The sequence below is a fragment of the Pangasianodon hypophthalmus genome, chromosome 5, assembly GCF_027358585.1.
Source record: "Pangasianodon hypophthalmus isolate fPanHyp1 chromosome 5, fPanHyp1.pri, whole genome shotgun sequence".
NCBI classification, from domain to species: Eukaryota; Metazoa; Chordata; class Actinopteri; order Siluriformes; family Pangasiidae; genus Pangasianodon; species Pangasianodon hypophthalmus.
The window spans coordinates 25045430-25059798 of record NC_069714.1 but is presented as its reverse complement, the minus strand read 5'-3'; the positions used below and the strand labels follow the sequence as shown (position 1 = coordinate 25059798).

Genomic DNA, 14369 nt, shown 5'->3' with positions numbered 1-14369 from the left:
ATTTAGGTTATTAATTATTAATGCCATAATTGGCAAAAAATGTCTTCGTGGTTAATTAGCTGGATTTCATACTGAAAATCTGAGAGAAATCGAAACATTAATTGAAGTAAATTTACTAAACAACATTCACTGTAACTATATCCTTTAATAAATTAAAAGATTTTAATCGTTGGCTAATTGATGTGGTATAAGAGCAATAAAACATTACTGGACATTCTGTTACAGGAAAATAATCAACTTTACAGTACTAACAGTACTAACAGGCTGCATCACACCATATATATAACAACAGGCTGTCGCATTTTATTCTTTGACAATCTAATTTGCTAAAGGCTGTTCCAACCCATGTAGGGACACATATTCAGTTCAAATCAATTTATTTTTCAGCTTTACAGAAACCTGGATGTACTTTAGATTAAAATCTCTAACGAGCAAGCCAAAGGTGACAGAGGTTTGGAAAAACTCCCTGAGATGACATGAGGAAGAAACCTTGAGAAAGCAGTGTTAGGAATAACATGGGCTTGTGATTTTGATTATTATGTATATAGTTTCATACACACAAGACATAAATAGGTCATCCAGATCATTAATCATTCACAAGTATTACAGTGTAATGAGGTTCGATTAGAGCACCTGAGCCTGATAAGCCATTATTTACTGGAATATCTTGCATGCAGCAACTGAGGACGGTGTGAAAAAAACAGTAGTGACTGAGGTTAAAGACCACAGAAAGCTAGATATAGCCTTGTAAATGCTAACTGCAAAAACACTGGTTTAGAGACGGTTTTACATCATGGCATTTATTATGAAGGTAAAAATCACTCATGAATACATTTTCTAACAATGTTTTGTATTTGTGTGCCTCTAAGTCCTGAATTTCTTCTTTATCTCTCTATCTCAGTGCTTTGAATTCACTTAACACTTAACTCTTCAACCCATTATTCAACCGTTCCTTAATCAGTAAACACTGTAAACACTGTCATGCAACGGTAAGTCAGGGTTCACATACACACAAATTTAATATATTACATACAAAGTAATAATAATAATAAAAAAGTTTTTTAAATGTTGTTAAATTTATTTTTCATATTTGATATATAATCAGTTCATTAGTGATTGTTGATTGCTTCATTATTGTTCTTTACTATATTGACTCTCTAAGCATATGGACATTTAGAATTAGAAATGTAAACCAGCGAATACAACAAAACAACCATATAAGAATAACACGCAAGCCCAGATAAGTTCCAAATCTAAAATTGACAAAATAAAGATAAAATAAATACTTTATTTGTAGACTGCTAGATAACAGATCCTAGATCACACCTGTCACCCAGATCTTGATATTCTAGAGTTTTTCTGCCTATAACGTATTTTGATTCATCATCTTTAAGACAAGATAAACATATTTCACAAAAAAAAAAAAAAACTGGAAATTTTTTAAATTGTGCCTTGGCCATCTTCCTGCAAAGATCATGCTGTGTAAGGGGCCAGTTTCATAAACACATCAATAAATGAGCTCAGTCTGCCTAAAAAGGTCTGAAACCTTGAGAGCTAAGTGTGATTTCCTCATGCTGCAAATGTCACACTTTAATCAAGTTGTTGGATAGCTATGTGGTGTAGTGAAACAGACAGAAGCCTAATCAATTCAGCCTATGAATGCTCAAAGAGAGCAACAGTGGCTAAACGTCAATTATTTTAGCGTATTTGATCAAATGTTTGTACATTTTTCCTGAGCTGAAATACAGGGTGTCTCAAATACCCAGCATCATACAGTTAATGTCTATTATTATATTTTTACCTACCATGATGTATCTGAGCAAGGAAGAACAAAATCCAAATAATTCTACTCATAGGAAATCAATGTGAAAGCTTGGTCTCTTAAATGTCTTTAAACTCACCTTGAAGTACTTGAGCAAGATGTCAGTGAAGTTGGAGCCTTTGGTGAACCAGCCGTCTGGCACGACTTCAGTCTGCAGCCACTCAATCACACGCCTGCGCAGTTCGTTACGGTCACCCACATAGCAGACCACTGCAGACACACACACACACACACACACATTCATTTCTTAAAAAAGAAACTACATGCAAATAAACACACTGATCTATTTTTTATTTGCTTACATTAGAGATTGGCAAAATATATTTTTCTGAGAGAATAGTGGGTTATTATCAGGTGTCAATACTTTTATAACACCAACCAAATCTGTTGAAAAACTCCCTGAGATGACATGAGGAAGAAAACATGAGAGGAACCGGTCTAAAAACTGAACCCATCCTCATCTGGATGATACCGAATAGTGCGATTATAAATCATTTCTCTTCTACTGTTTATTACATACTATATCATTAGATATTCATATTAGTTTAAACTTTAAGTCTAAGTCTAATGAAATGAAATGTTTCTTGTAGGTTTGATTAAATGTAGCACTATTGTTTTGTCAGCACATTGCTTAGAAAAGCAAATATTGCACAATAAGCATATTGTGCCTCATGATAATATTGCGATATGATAACAAAATCGAGATCATGATATCGTAATGTGTGCATGCAATGTACTTATTTAATTATTTCATTATGCTATTTTGAGTTTTAGAATTACTCAATTGTGCCCATGCTTTGGTTAATTTGTGCTTGACAAATTGTGGTTACAAACTCTCAGATAGTGGGACAGGCTATAATGCTACTCCCTGCTTGAGCCAATGTTGTGCAAGAAAATTCGGCTTAAGTTCAAGGTTTGGGATCACACGTGACTGAGACACCCCTCTGTTTTCAGTGAACTCCTCCCTGTGTGCAACTGTTTAAATAGCGTGTAAGTCTGTAATTTCATCTGTAGAGCAACTGTGTGCAACACCTCGCTATGTATGCTTAACTCAACTGTGAATGCAACCCTTAGTCTGTAACAATATACAACTATAAACAGACGTAAAATTCTCACTACAAACAGAGTAAAAAAGACTGTAACACTGTTTCATTATTTTCTAATAGGAGTGAAACAGAATGAAGAGAAGCTGCCCACGTGTAACTGATATAAAACAAAAGCAGCATGCTGACTAAGACGAATCTGATCTACTCTGTGAGCTCATTCTGCTGATCAGCAACAAATGAACTGATCGGTTATTATGTAGAAGTGGAGAGATATCAGACTCTACACTCACCTGGACTGGCAGCAGCTTTCTCTGTTTTCCTCTCTGCAACAGAAAAAAAGAGAAATTTCATCCTTAATTTCTGCAGAATGGAACAAACCTGCTTACATTCAAGGCTTGACTTGAGAATGCATTTAATGCATTTAAACTAAATGACTCAAATATCCATGACCATGATAAAGAGCAGTGACTCACATGCATGTGGCCACTGATATTTGCTAAATAAGATTGTGTAGCAGAGCTCGGTAACCAAGAAACCACATTTTAAACATACTACAAAAATTGCATTAATATTGCATTAATATTATTAATTGCATTAATATGCAATTTCTGTAGTTTATTTAAAATGCTGTATGAACAAAGTGCTGTATGAAACAGGTACACTAAGCCACTAGAATAATAACAGGCCACTAAGCCACTAGAATAATTTGTATGATCTATTTTTATTTTTAAATAATGAGAGATTTCCGGTAGCACCCCTAGACTTTCCGGGGGCACGCCGAGACTTTTCCAGGAGCATGCCGAGACTTTTCTGGGAGCACCCCTAGACTTTTCCGAGAGCAACCCTAGACTTTTTCCGGGAGCACCCCTAGATTATTACGAGAGCAGCCCTAGACTTTTTCCGGGAGTACTCCTAGACTTTTCCGAGAGCAGCCCTAGACTTTTTCCGGGAGTACTCCTAGACTTTTCCGAGAGCAGCCCTAGACTTTTTCCGGGAGTACTCCTAGACTTTTCCGAGAGCAGCCCTAGACTTTTTCCGGGAGTACTCCTAGACTTTTCCGAGAGCAGCCCTAGACTTTTTCCGGGAGTACTCCTAGACTATTCCGAGAACACCTCTAGTAGTATTATGTGTTCCCAATTTTCTACCAATTTGCCACAGAAATATCACACAATATTTGGGAGGATGAGAGCTAATACGCTTTCTCCAAGGCATGTAGACTACCACTTTGTGAGTCAGCACTCATGCAGGAAAGCAGTAACTTATATATTATCTAACAGCCACATGAGACCAGAAGTCCCCTTAACACTAATGTGTTAAGACTATAACAGTAAAGTATAACACTAAAAATGCTGTTTAACTCATTCTATGTCTCTTTGATTAATGAATTACAGTTTAAATAACACAGCTGACAGCCCTGTATTGTACTGTATTGCCTATACTGTTGAAAAAAAAAATTCAATTATAAAATACCATACTTTATAAAGGAACGTTGGAGACAGGGAACTCCATCTGAGAAAGGTACAGACTGGTCTGATAATGTGCTATCTGTCTGTGATCTGATAGAACAGCTTGGCCAGTGTTCAACCCTCGGGTAATGAGTTCATGCTAATCAGTCCAGCAGGTTCACGCCACTTGCAGCTGATTGTTATATCTGCCCAGCTCAGCTCACTGATAATTCTCTGATCTATCCAGATCGGCAGTCATCGCCTGAGCTTACCCTTGGCATTTTTTTGCTATTGGCTTTGAGATAACATAAAAACCATAAAAAAAAAAATAAAACGTTTACAATAATCACTACTAATCAATGATAAGCTTTAAAGTAGATATCAAGCAAATGTCCATGACATCAAATAGACATTACCACTGCAACTTTTCAAGTAACAACACAATTAGACTATTTAATACAATATCATGGTCAGTGGAGATTCTCATTTTATATTATTAAGATTGGACACAAATATAAATTTATATTTGAGAATAAAAATATGAGAAAACACCCTGTCTAAAGCCAGCTGACTGTCAGAGTTTAGTTATTATTCCACACCATAATAAGTGCAGGCTTATCAGGAAACAGATAACTCTGTTATAAAGATCAGACTATACACCTTCTTTAGTGAAAGCAACTCCAAGTACAATAATACATGCTTTTAAATCAAGGGTTATCAAACTTTTTGTAGCCAGTAACTCCTTAAAATAAAAAAGGAAACATTCTATGGACTCAGTACAGATTTCTTTTACAAATATAAATAATAACTATTAAAAATTTTTTTTATTTCTGAATGTTTCACTCATAACACATTGTATTAAAACTGCTCAATTAAATTCAAGTTATTAAAGACATTATTTATAGGTTACTTGTGTATTGAGGTTTGGATTAAACACATTTCATTCAAGTGATCAGTCAAATTGGCTTATAATTATAAATTTGATAATGGTGGGATAGTGGTGATTTCCACTACTGTAACTACATTAAAAAGTCTTGGACCCCTGAGGGTCCCTGATCTTTGTGAACCATAGCTTTAAATCATTCTAGGGATTCTAGAATGATTCTTTAATCAGTCAATTTTATGTAAAAGTGATACAGGTGTTTTTTTGTTACCTATAACAGAAACAGCATGGCACCATAGGAAAGCTTATTCCTTAAAAAAAAATATTTTCCAAATTAGATTCAGAACTGCACCTTAGCCTCCATATTCTGAAAGCCTAGTCACGGCTGGCTTAATCCATGTCTAAGCCCATGCCTTCGGCAAGCTCTTCATGCATTGAATCCTGTTCAGAGCAGGCACAGTGTTTATTTTCTTTCTGTGGATGCCATATATTGAATATCACAAGGATATAGGTGCCCTGGATGAAACCAGGAAGATGAAAAAGGAAGCAGTATATATACTGGGAGAAAAAACACTGAGAAAGTGCCCACTAGGGTGCCCCTATGGAAGCTAAAACTTAATAAAGTGCCCTCTAGGGTGCCCCTGTGGTACATAAAACATGATACAGTGCCCAATAGGGTGCCCTTACAGTTGAGAAAGTGTGATAAAGTGCCCTAATGGCTGCCCATCAAAAAGAAAAAAAAAAAAAACATGTTAAAATGCCCTCTTGCAAGAAAGTGTGATGAAGTGCCCTTCAGGGTGCCCCTACATATGAGAAGACATGATGAAGTGGCCTCTAGGATGCCTTTTCAGGACAGAAAACGAGATGCAGTGCCCTATAGGGTCCCCTACATGCGAGAAAACATGATGAAGTTCCCTCTACGGTGTACTTCAAGTGGAGAAAACGATATGCAGTGCCCTGTAAGCTCCCCAGTATATGAGAAAATGAGATGACGTGCCCTCTAGGGTTCCCTTATGTGCAAAGTAACATAATGAAGTGCTTTATAGGGTGCCCTATACATAATGAATGGAGATTACATGGAGAATACATGATGCAGTGCCCTATAGACTCCGCTATGTGTGAGAAAATGTGAGGAAATGCCCTACTGGGCACTCTTCCAGTGGAGAAAACGAGATGCAGTGCCCTATACACTCCTCTATAGATGAGAAAATGAGATGAAGTGCCCTCTAGGTGCTCTTGCCCTTTTTATTGTTTTGCCCCTGCCCTGCAGACAGCCAGTCTCCACTCCAGCTCTGCAGTAATGCACAAAACATTTCCATAAATCGTACTTTGCACAGTGTTTATTTATTACATGTGGCTTATACAACTTTTATTAACTGTAGTAACTTCAGTCACTTATTTACGTGCCCTTTGCCTCATGGTGCTCTCCCATGCTCTATTCTCTCACCTCTGCAATGGCCGTCATGTGCCACCTGGATCTTGAGTCCGGTAAGGCAGGCGTCTCTGTGAAGCTCGCAGTGGTTTCTGTATGTTTTCCCGTTACTGCCACACACAGAGCGCTTGTGAGGTTTACATTGCTGAGGGACAAAGAGACAGACACAGAGAGAAAAATGTTCAGCGTGTTTTTTTTAAATCGGGTTTTTAAAAGTGTCCTCATAAATTGTGTATTGCATACATACATACTGTATGCATTTTATTTGCACACAACTTTCTGCCATTAATTGTTTTTAATTCTCACTGTAATGTGACAATAACAATAAAAAAACTATATTTTACCCCCTCTGTGTCTCTTTAGTTAAGAGATAATGGATAAAACACAGCTTACAGCCCTGTACTGTTTTTACAGATTATGGGAAATTAGAGTCAAAATGAGAAAAACCTTCTGCATCAATAACATACCATGTTCTTTCAAGGGTAAAAAAATCTCTAGTTATTTAATCTTTCAGTGACTGACAGAGCAGAAAATGCTAACAAGCACTAAACACTGAAGGTTTAAATCAGTGATCTGGAATGATTTAATCAAATATGGAACACATACAGTACAAATAAATGATCAGTGTTTTTCACAAACTCAAGGTGAAAGTTTGGAGCTGAGCACAGGTATATTAACGAACACACAAGTACATTTCAGCCATAAAACACAGCATAGCAATAAAAGCATTATATTTATCAATCCATTGAAAGAAAACAATTTGGCAATTTTCCAATTTCCTATTAATGATATAATGGTTATTAATTCCTCTGCGTTCGATTGCTAGAAAGTAACTTCCAAGTGTAAAGAAGCCAATAAACTGCTGTATTAGTTTTCACCTTGTGTAAGTTCTTGGTACAGCTATAGACTGTCAGAGAATTTTCATGCACATCCATTTATTAGTGTATTATATGGCTAAGCATGTGAGCTTTTGATCTATTTAATGTTTGGTTTATTTCACACAGATGGCAGATTATATTTTCTAGTGGAAATAATTTATTTTCCTGTTAAAGGTATACAGGGCCATTGTATTTATTTTCCACAGTTCTTTTGTTTTATTCTTCTTCTTGATAGAAAACCTTTGTTCCTATCTTCAGCTGCCCAGTTTGGGTGAATCTGTGCCCACTGTAGCCTCAGTTTCCTGTTCTTGGCTATCAGGAGTGAAACTCGATGTGCTCTTCTGCTGTTGTACTGTAGCTCGTCCCCAAGGTTCGACATTTTGTGCATTTTCTGCTCACCACGGTTGTCAAGAGTAGAACGAGTTACTCCCTGTCAGCTTCGAACCTGTCTGGCCATTCTCTTCTGACTCCTCTCATCAACAAGGTGTTTCCGCCTGCAGAACTGCTGCTCACTGGATGTTTTTTTGTTTTTTGCACCATTCTGTGTAAACTCTAGACCGTTGTGTGTCAGCAATCAGCAATACTCAATACTCAAACAAGTCACAGTCAGTCACTGAGATCACATTTTCCCCCATTCTGATATTGAATGTGAACATTAACTGAAGCTCTTGAACTGTATCTTGAACTGTATGAATTTCATTATATTTATGTTATGTTGTATTTATTTCTTTATTTATTGTGTGGTTTTGGTTCTGTGGTTCTGTGTCACATATTTTAGATGGCTATCTTAACTGATACAATTAATAATCATTCATTGGTAACAGCTGACACTCCAGATTTCAGAAGAGAAAAAGTATCAGAAAAAGAAGCGCAATCACGCAATCTTGTTTTTTTTTACCTCTACTGTTTCACACTGCAATAGGTAATTGAATCGTAAAATCTATTTCTGTACCAATCATTTCAGTTTTTTATGCTTTGCCTATTTTGTTAAATGTTTTTGTAAATATACATGAACCTATAGCTTTTCATAATAAAGCTCCATTGTTGAGTTGATGCTAAGTATCAAAATAATTATCATGACACATGTTCTCCATCATTAAGATGTCTTAAATTATCGCAATATGATCATTTTATAAAATATTGTCTACTCCTTACCTCAATACACAAGCAGGTGGGCTCGCCTTTCTCTGTTACTGCACACTCTCTCCCTGCACCGCAGAACACATTAGCACACACCTTCGACTTGCTCTGAGGTTCCTGCAGAGAACCACACACACACACACACACACACACATTATTTATACAGATATATCTATAAATACTGTATATTCTGGGGCAAAAAAAATGGGGCAAAGTTCTTTTTGTCACAAAAGGTTTTATTTCCAAATGATGGTTTTGTCATGCATTGTCTTGCATAAGTATTCACCCCCTTTGAACTTTCTCACATTTTTGTAGTGTTACAATTTGAACAGAAATGGACTTAATTAGGATTATAAAAACAACTACTTTTCACTAGCACATTTTGTCAGTAGCAGAATTTATGGCCCAGAGTTTATTGCTCGATTTTTCCCCTAGTGAATCTTTCAGTTGGAGGCTAATAAAACTGAATGGAGCAACACTGACATCCATGTGTAAAAGGCTGCAGTTTCCCCTTCATTATTTGACAATTATTTGTAAATTTACATTAACAGCATTTACAGAAGTGCACTGAAGTCAGAAACATATCCTCATGCTATCACAAATAAGCAATGGATACCATACCATAAGGCTAAAAAACTGTTATATAAGAGTTAATGTGGAAGTTACAGCAAAGAAAGTACAAGTACAGTACAAGTCATTTTTTTAATAAGCTATGTAGATATAGTGCTCTTGTAAGTACTTGTAAGTGTTTAAATCTTTAAAAAGTAAAAGCTATTCCATATTAAATTATGTTGCATGTTGCTTCAGTCTTTATTTCTTTGTTAACTTTTTATACATTGATGCATTTAAAATATTAAATTTCATGCACTTTTTGCTTGGCCCATAATTTTCACCCAGTCTATGCATGTTGCAAAGGAGTTTAAATTAAATTCCATTACACAAGCTCAACACTAGATGGAGTGATTGCATAAAACAATTGGTCTGGTCTTTAACTCCACTGAAAGCTGGTCATCTCAGGACTAGATGTGTTCCCCAGACCTGCACCACAATAAGCTTCCCTTGGAGAGCTTGTTAGTGAAAGCAAGGCTGGGATCGAGTGTGTTCGTTACACTGGGCCTTTAGGAGATGACCTAACAAGTTTTCTTCCTTCTTCACCAAACAGCTCAAACTCATAGTCAGCATTTGCTACGTCCCCATGTGTACGGCCAAACATAAGTAGCACTTCACTCTTTACACTTATTCTGGTTAACATTTCTGTGGTGATGCGATGACAAAATAAAAAGGCTGCAATGGGTTATATGGTACATATCATACGTTTATACATGTGTATATATACACATTATTTCCTTTATAAATTTTGTAGTAAGAATGAAAACTAAATACTTTTTAACACATTATTCTTGTAATTATAAATAATAAATAATTATTATTCTACAACATTTAAGTAAAATCTACATTTCAGTGAACATAATGAAAAAAATGAGTGCTCAGAAAAGAGTACAAAAAGCACTAAAGAGGTACAAAATGTATGCAAATGTTTGTGCATCAATTATTACAAGAATAGTTTTATATATATAGAATAAGCCAAAATAAACGGTGGAAGTGATAAAAGCAGTAGCTCTTAATGCACACACTCACTCATGAACTCTGACACTGAGTCTAATTAACATGAACCAAATTAAATTGTATGCTTTATGACTGTTTCCACTTCACAAATAACATCTTGAAGGAAATACTTCAGTGTATTCTGTCTTTATAGTCCAGCTACTTGAAAGCACGACCTGACGGATATGAGGGTTTGATAATACAGTCGAAAAGCCAGTCATTTCAAAAGCACAGGAAACCCACACACATAGTGCTGACACACACACACACACACACCACACACACACAGGGTCTCAGGAGGGAGGATAAATATCACTCTCTATAAATGGCAGAACTCTCTCCGCTTCCCACAAACTCCCATCAGGCCGCCTGCCTCTTGTTACCCTGACAACAGGATGTTCTCCTTGAAAAGAAGGGCACGTGGGGTATAAAGCTCTTCCCTCCTGCTCCATAACAAATGGCACTCCTCCGGGGGGTGTGGGGTATGTGTGTGTGTGTGTGTGTGTCTGTGTGTGTTTGGGGGGGGGGGGGTATATTGGGCTCACACACAGCATGGATGAGCCTTCAACTGGAGCACAGCAGCTAGTGAAGCAGGAGACGGACTTATCAAAACTCACTGACGCAAGTCAGAGTTAGAAAAGTGCCACCGCAGCAAAAAAAAACAAAAAAAAACAGAATTACAGCAAGGAAATATCAGAAAATAGACACACACACACACACATCCCCCAACATCCTTATTGCTGCTGCTGTAAATCAACAACAATGATAGATTCTCTTATTTAAAGCTTTCCTACCTGATGTATTTAGATGATTTGTGCATTAATAATAATGGAAGACATAACGAAGCAATTCTTCACGTAGCTATTAACAATATAATGATTTATAATGTGCCCATTCTAATAGTTTATCGTTACTATAGTAACAACTCATTCACAAGGACTTGTTTTGCGAATGCTCCACAAAAATCTAATGCAAATGATAAATGATTAAAAAAACCCATTATTTAACAAAGGAAAACTTTTCATCATTAAGATAAGTTTTCTTTAAGAAGATGTTTATTTAACATTTATGGAAGGAGTCTCAAGGGTCAAGTGTCAAGTGTTACATTTCCACTATTACACATTGTTTTTTCTCTGTGACATGACAAGCTGTGTGGGTTTTTTTTTTTGTCTTATTATCTTCAAGAAAGAGAAAAAAAGAGAGGCTGGTGAGGAAATGACTGTTTATAACGTAATTGAGAACAGGAACTTGTTTCATGGACAATAAATCTAGCTATAAACTGATGAAAAGTAAGATGTGCTGTTGTTTAAGAGGAATAAAATACTTCAATTCATGCTGTTATTCAAAAATAATCAGCTTCGGGGGACTTTGCAGAATACCCAGTCACTGATTATTTTTCCTGTAACAGCCCACCCCAAAGTGTTTTATTCAGTTTCACAGTGAATTATGTCACAACACACATACTGTATTAGGAATCATGAAAATGCCTTTGTGCCATGGTACCATGTGAGCTGAGCTGGGACTTAGGCTTATTAGTGGAGCTAAAATTAGTGCAGACCACCGATTGATCACACACAGTCAAATCTCCACCAGCACAAAATTCAGGAGGTGCTAGAGGCAACACTACAGTTTCACAGTTTTGAAGAATGAGGAAAATCTGCCATCTTTGAGTTGGAGCAAATCCAGAAATCCCTTCTTATTCACTTTGTTTGCGGGCTGCATATGATTTAAAATGATGGATCTCAATGCAGAATGGCATTTGTTATTCAGCCACAGATGTACGGCTTCTGTTATTTTTAGCTTTTTAAACATGGTCTGGTAAGCTTTTCACTCAAACCTCTATGTATTTTCAATAACAGTTGGAACTTAGCTGTGTTCATGCACCTGGGAAGCTATTAAGCAAAAGTTTCCTGATGTATATATATTCACTAAAAGCACAAGTGAACACTAGAGTTGGAGTTTGCATGCTTTCATTCTCACTGTGTCTTGTGTTTGGTAGTTTACTAGAGAGAGAAAGGCAGTAGGCTACTATCAAATGAGAGACTCCTAATTTAATTTCCTGGATTTTAGAGTATCATTTCACTACTTCTGCCTATCAGTTCAGTGTTGGCTCAGCGGTTTGGGCTCTGGACTACTGATTGGAAGTTTGGGAGTTCAAATTCCAGTACTGTAATCCCAAGCTGTCACTGTTGGGTCATTAACTCTCATCTCTTCAGCTCAACTGTAAGTCGCTTTGGATAAAAGCATCTGCCAAATGAATAGATCCTAGGCAGACAGAAAAAAAGCAACAAAAGAATTTCACTGAAAAAACCTTACCATTTGTCAGGGGATGACACTTTTTTTTCCCAGATGTGTGCCAAGCATCAGTAAGAAAACAGTGAGACAAAAGTCACTGTTACTGTTACTTAATAATTAGCTCATCCATTTTTTTTTACCAACCAAAGACACCACAGTCCTGCTCACTTGAATTCACAGGTCAAATTTGACCTAGATAAAGCAACTGCAACCAAAAGCAAATGAATGTCTTTCACATCCTGTACTTGCCATTTCTGTTTTTGGTCTGACTGCTGCTTTATTTGAGAAAAGTGCAGTTTTCAGGTGCTTTCACTTTAGCAAAGGGTCAAAAAATGTAAATATACTGCTCAAAAAAAAAAGGGAACACTTAATCATTACAGTATAACACCAAGTCAATTAAACTTCAGGGATATCAGTCTGTCCAAGTAGGAAGCATAAGTGATTGTGAATCAGTTTCACCTGCTTTGGTGCAAATGAAAGTGACAACAGATGCACTGGAGAGGCAACAGCAAGACAACTCCCAAAAAGGAAATGGTTTTGCAGGTGGTGGCCACAGACAATTGCTCTCTCCTTATCCTTCCTGACTGATTTGTCTCTAGTTTTGTATTTTGTTAGGGTCCTTATCACTACTTGTAGCATGAGGCAGCACCTGCAACCCAATCAGAGCAAGAGCAAGGAGGAGACGAGCCGTTACAGGAGGAGAGCTGGACAGGGCTGTAGAAGGGCAACAACCCAGCAGCAGGTCTAGTATCTGCTCCTTTGTGTGAGGAGGAACAGGAGGAGCACTGCCAGAGCCCTACAAAATGACCTCCAGCAGGCTATTGGTGTGCATGTTTCTGACCAAACTGCCAGAAACAGACTCCATGAGGGTGGCATGAGGGCCCAATGTCCTCTAGTGGGACCTGTGCTCACAGCCCAGCACTGTGCAGCTTGATTGGCATTTGCCAGAGAACAGCAGAATTGGCAAGTCCACCAGTGGCGCCCTGTTCTCTTCACGGATGAGAGCAGATTCACACTGAGCATATGTGACAGACGTGAAAGAGTCTGAAGATGCTGTGGGGAATGTTATGCTGCCTGTAAGATCATCCATCATGACCGGTTTGGTGGTGAGTCAGTGATGGTCTGGGGAGGAATATCCTTGGAGGGTTGTAAAGACCTCCATGTGCTAGCCAACAGTACCCTTACTGCTGTTAGGTATCAGGATGAAATCCTCAGAGCCACTGTCAGACCTTACGCTGATGCAGTGGGCCCTGGGTTCCTCCTGGTGCATGGCATCATGTGGCCAGTGTGTGTAGGCAGCTTCTGGATGATGGAGGCATTGATGTCACATTCCCCAGACCTGAATCAAATTGAGAACCTCTGGAACGTTATGTATCGTGGGGATCCGAAGCCACCAAGTAGCACCACAGACTGTCCAGGAGCTCACTGATGCCCTGATCCAGGTCTAGGAGGAGATCCCCAGGACACCATCCGCTATCTCATCAGGAGCATGCCCAGACATTGTCGGGAGTGCATACGGGCATGTGTAGGCCATACACACTACTGATTTACATTATGAGCTGCCTCATAATGTAAGTTGGATCAGCCTGTAATTTAGATTTTTTACTTTGATTTTCGGTGTGATTTTGAATCCAGCCCTCAGTGTGCTGATGACTTTGGCTTCATTTTGTTCTCAACAAATTACACAATGTATATAAATAAAGATTTTCAACTTGAATATTTCGTTCATCGTGATCCAATGTGTGATTTAAGTGTTCCCGTAATTCTTTTGAGCCGTGTACTATGGCTAAACCATAGATCTTGGCATCTCTGCTTTCACAGGT

At 37.7% G+C, this 14369-nt stretch overlaps 1 protein-coding gene across 2 annotated transcripts in view; it reads right to left on the bottom strand.

Moving 5' to 3' along the window:
* The window catches only part of fstl1b (follistatin-like 1b), a 63289-nt gene that overhangs the window by 8789 nt on the left and 40131 nt on the right, over window positions 1–14369 (bottom strand). For both annotated transcript variants that reach the window (XM_053233862.1, XM_026947154.3), the window contains 4 exons: window positions 8662–8763; window positions 6644–6773; window positions 3159–3191; window positions 1902–2032 (listed from right to left, as the gene is read on the bottom strand). In XM_053233862.1, coding sequence (XP_053089837.1) covers window positions 1902–2032; window positions 3159–3191; window positions 6644–6773; window positions 8662–8763 — 396 coding nt within the window. The remainder of the gene's footprint in view (window positions 1–1901; window positions 2033–3158; window positions 3192–6643; window positions 6774–8661; window positions 8764–14369) is intronic.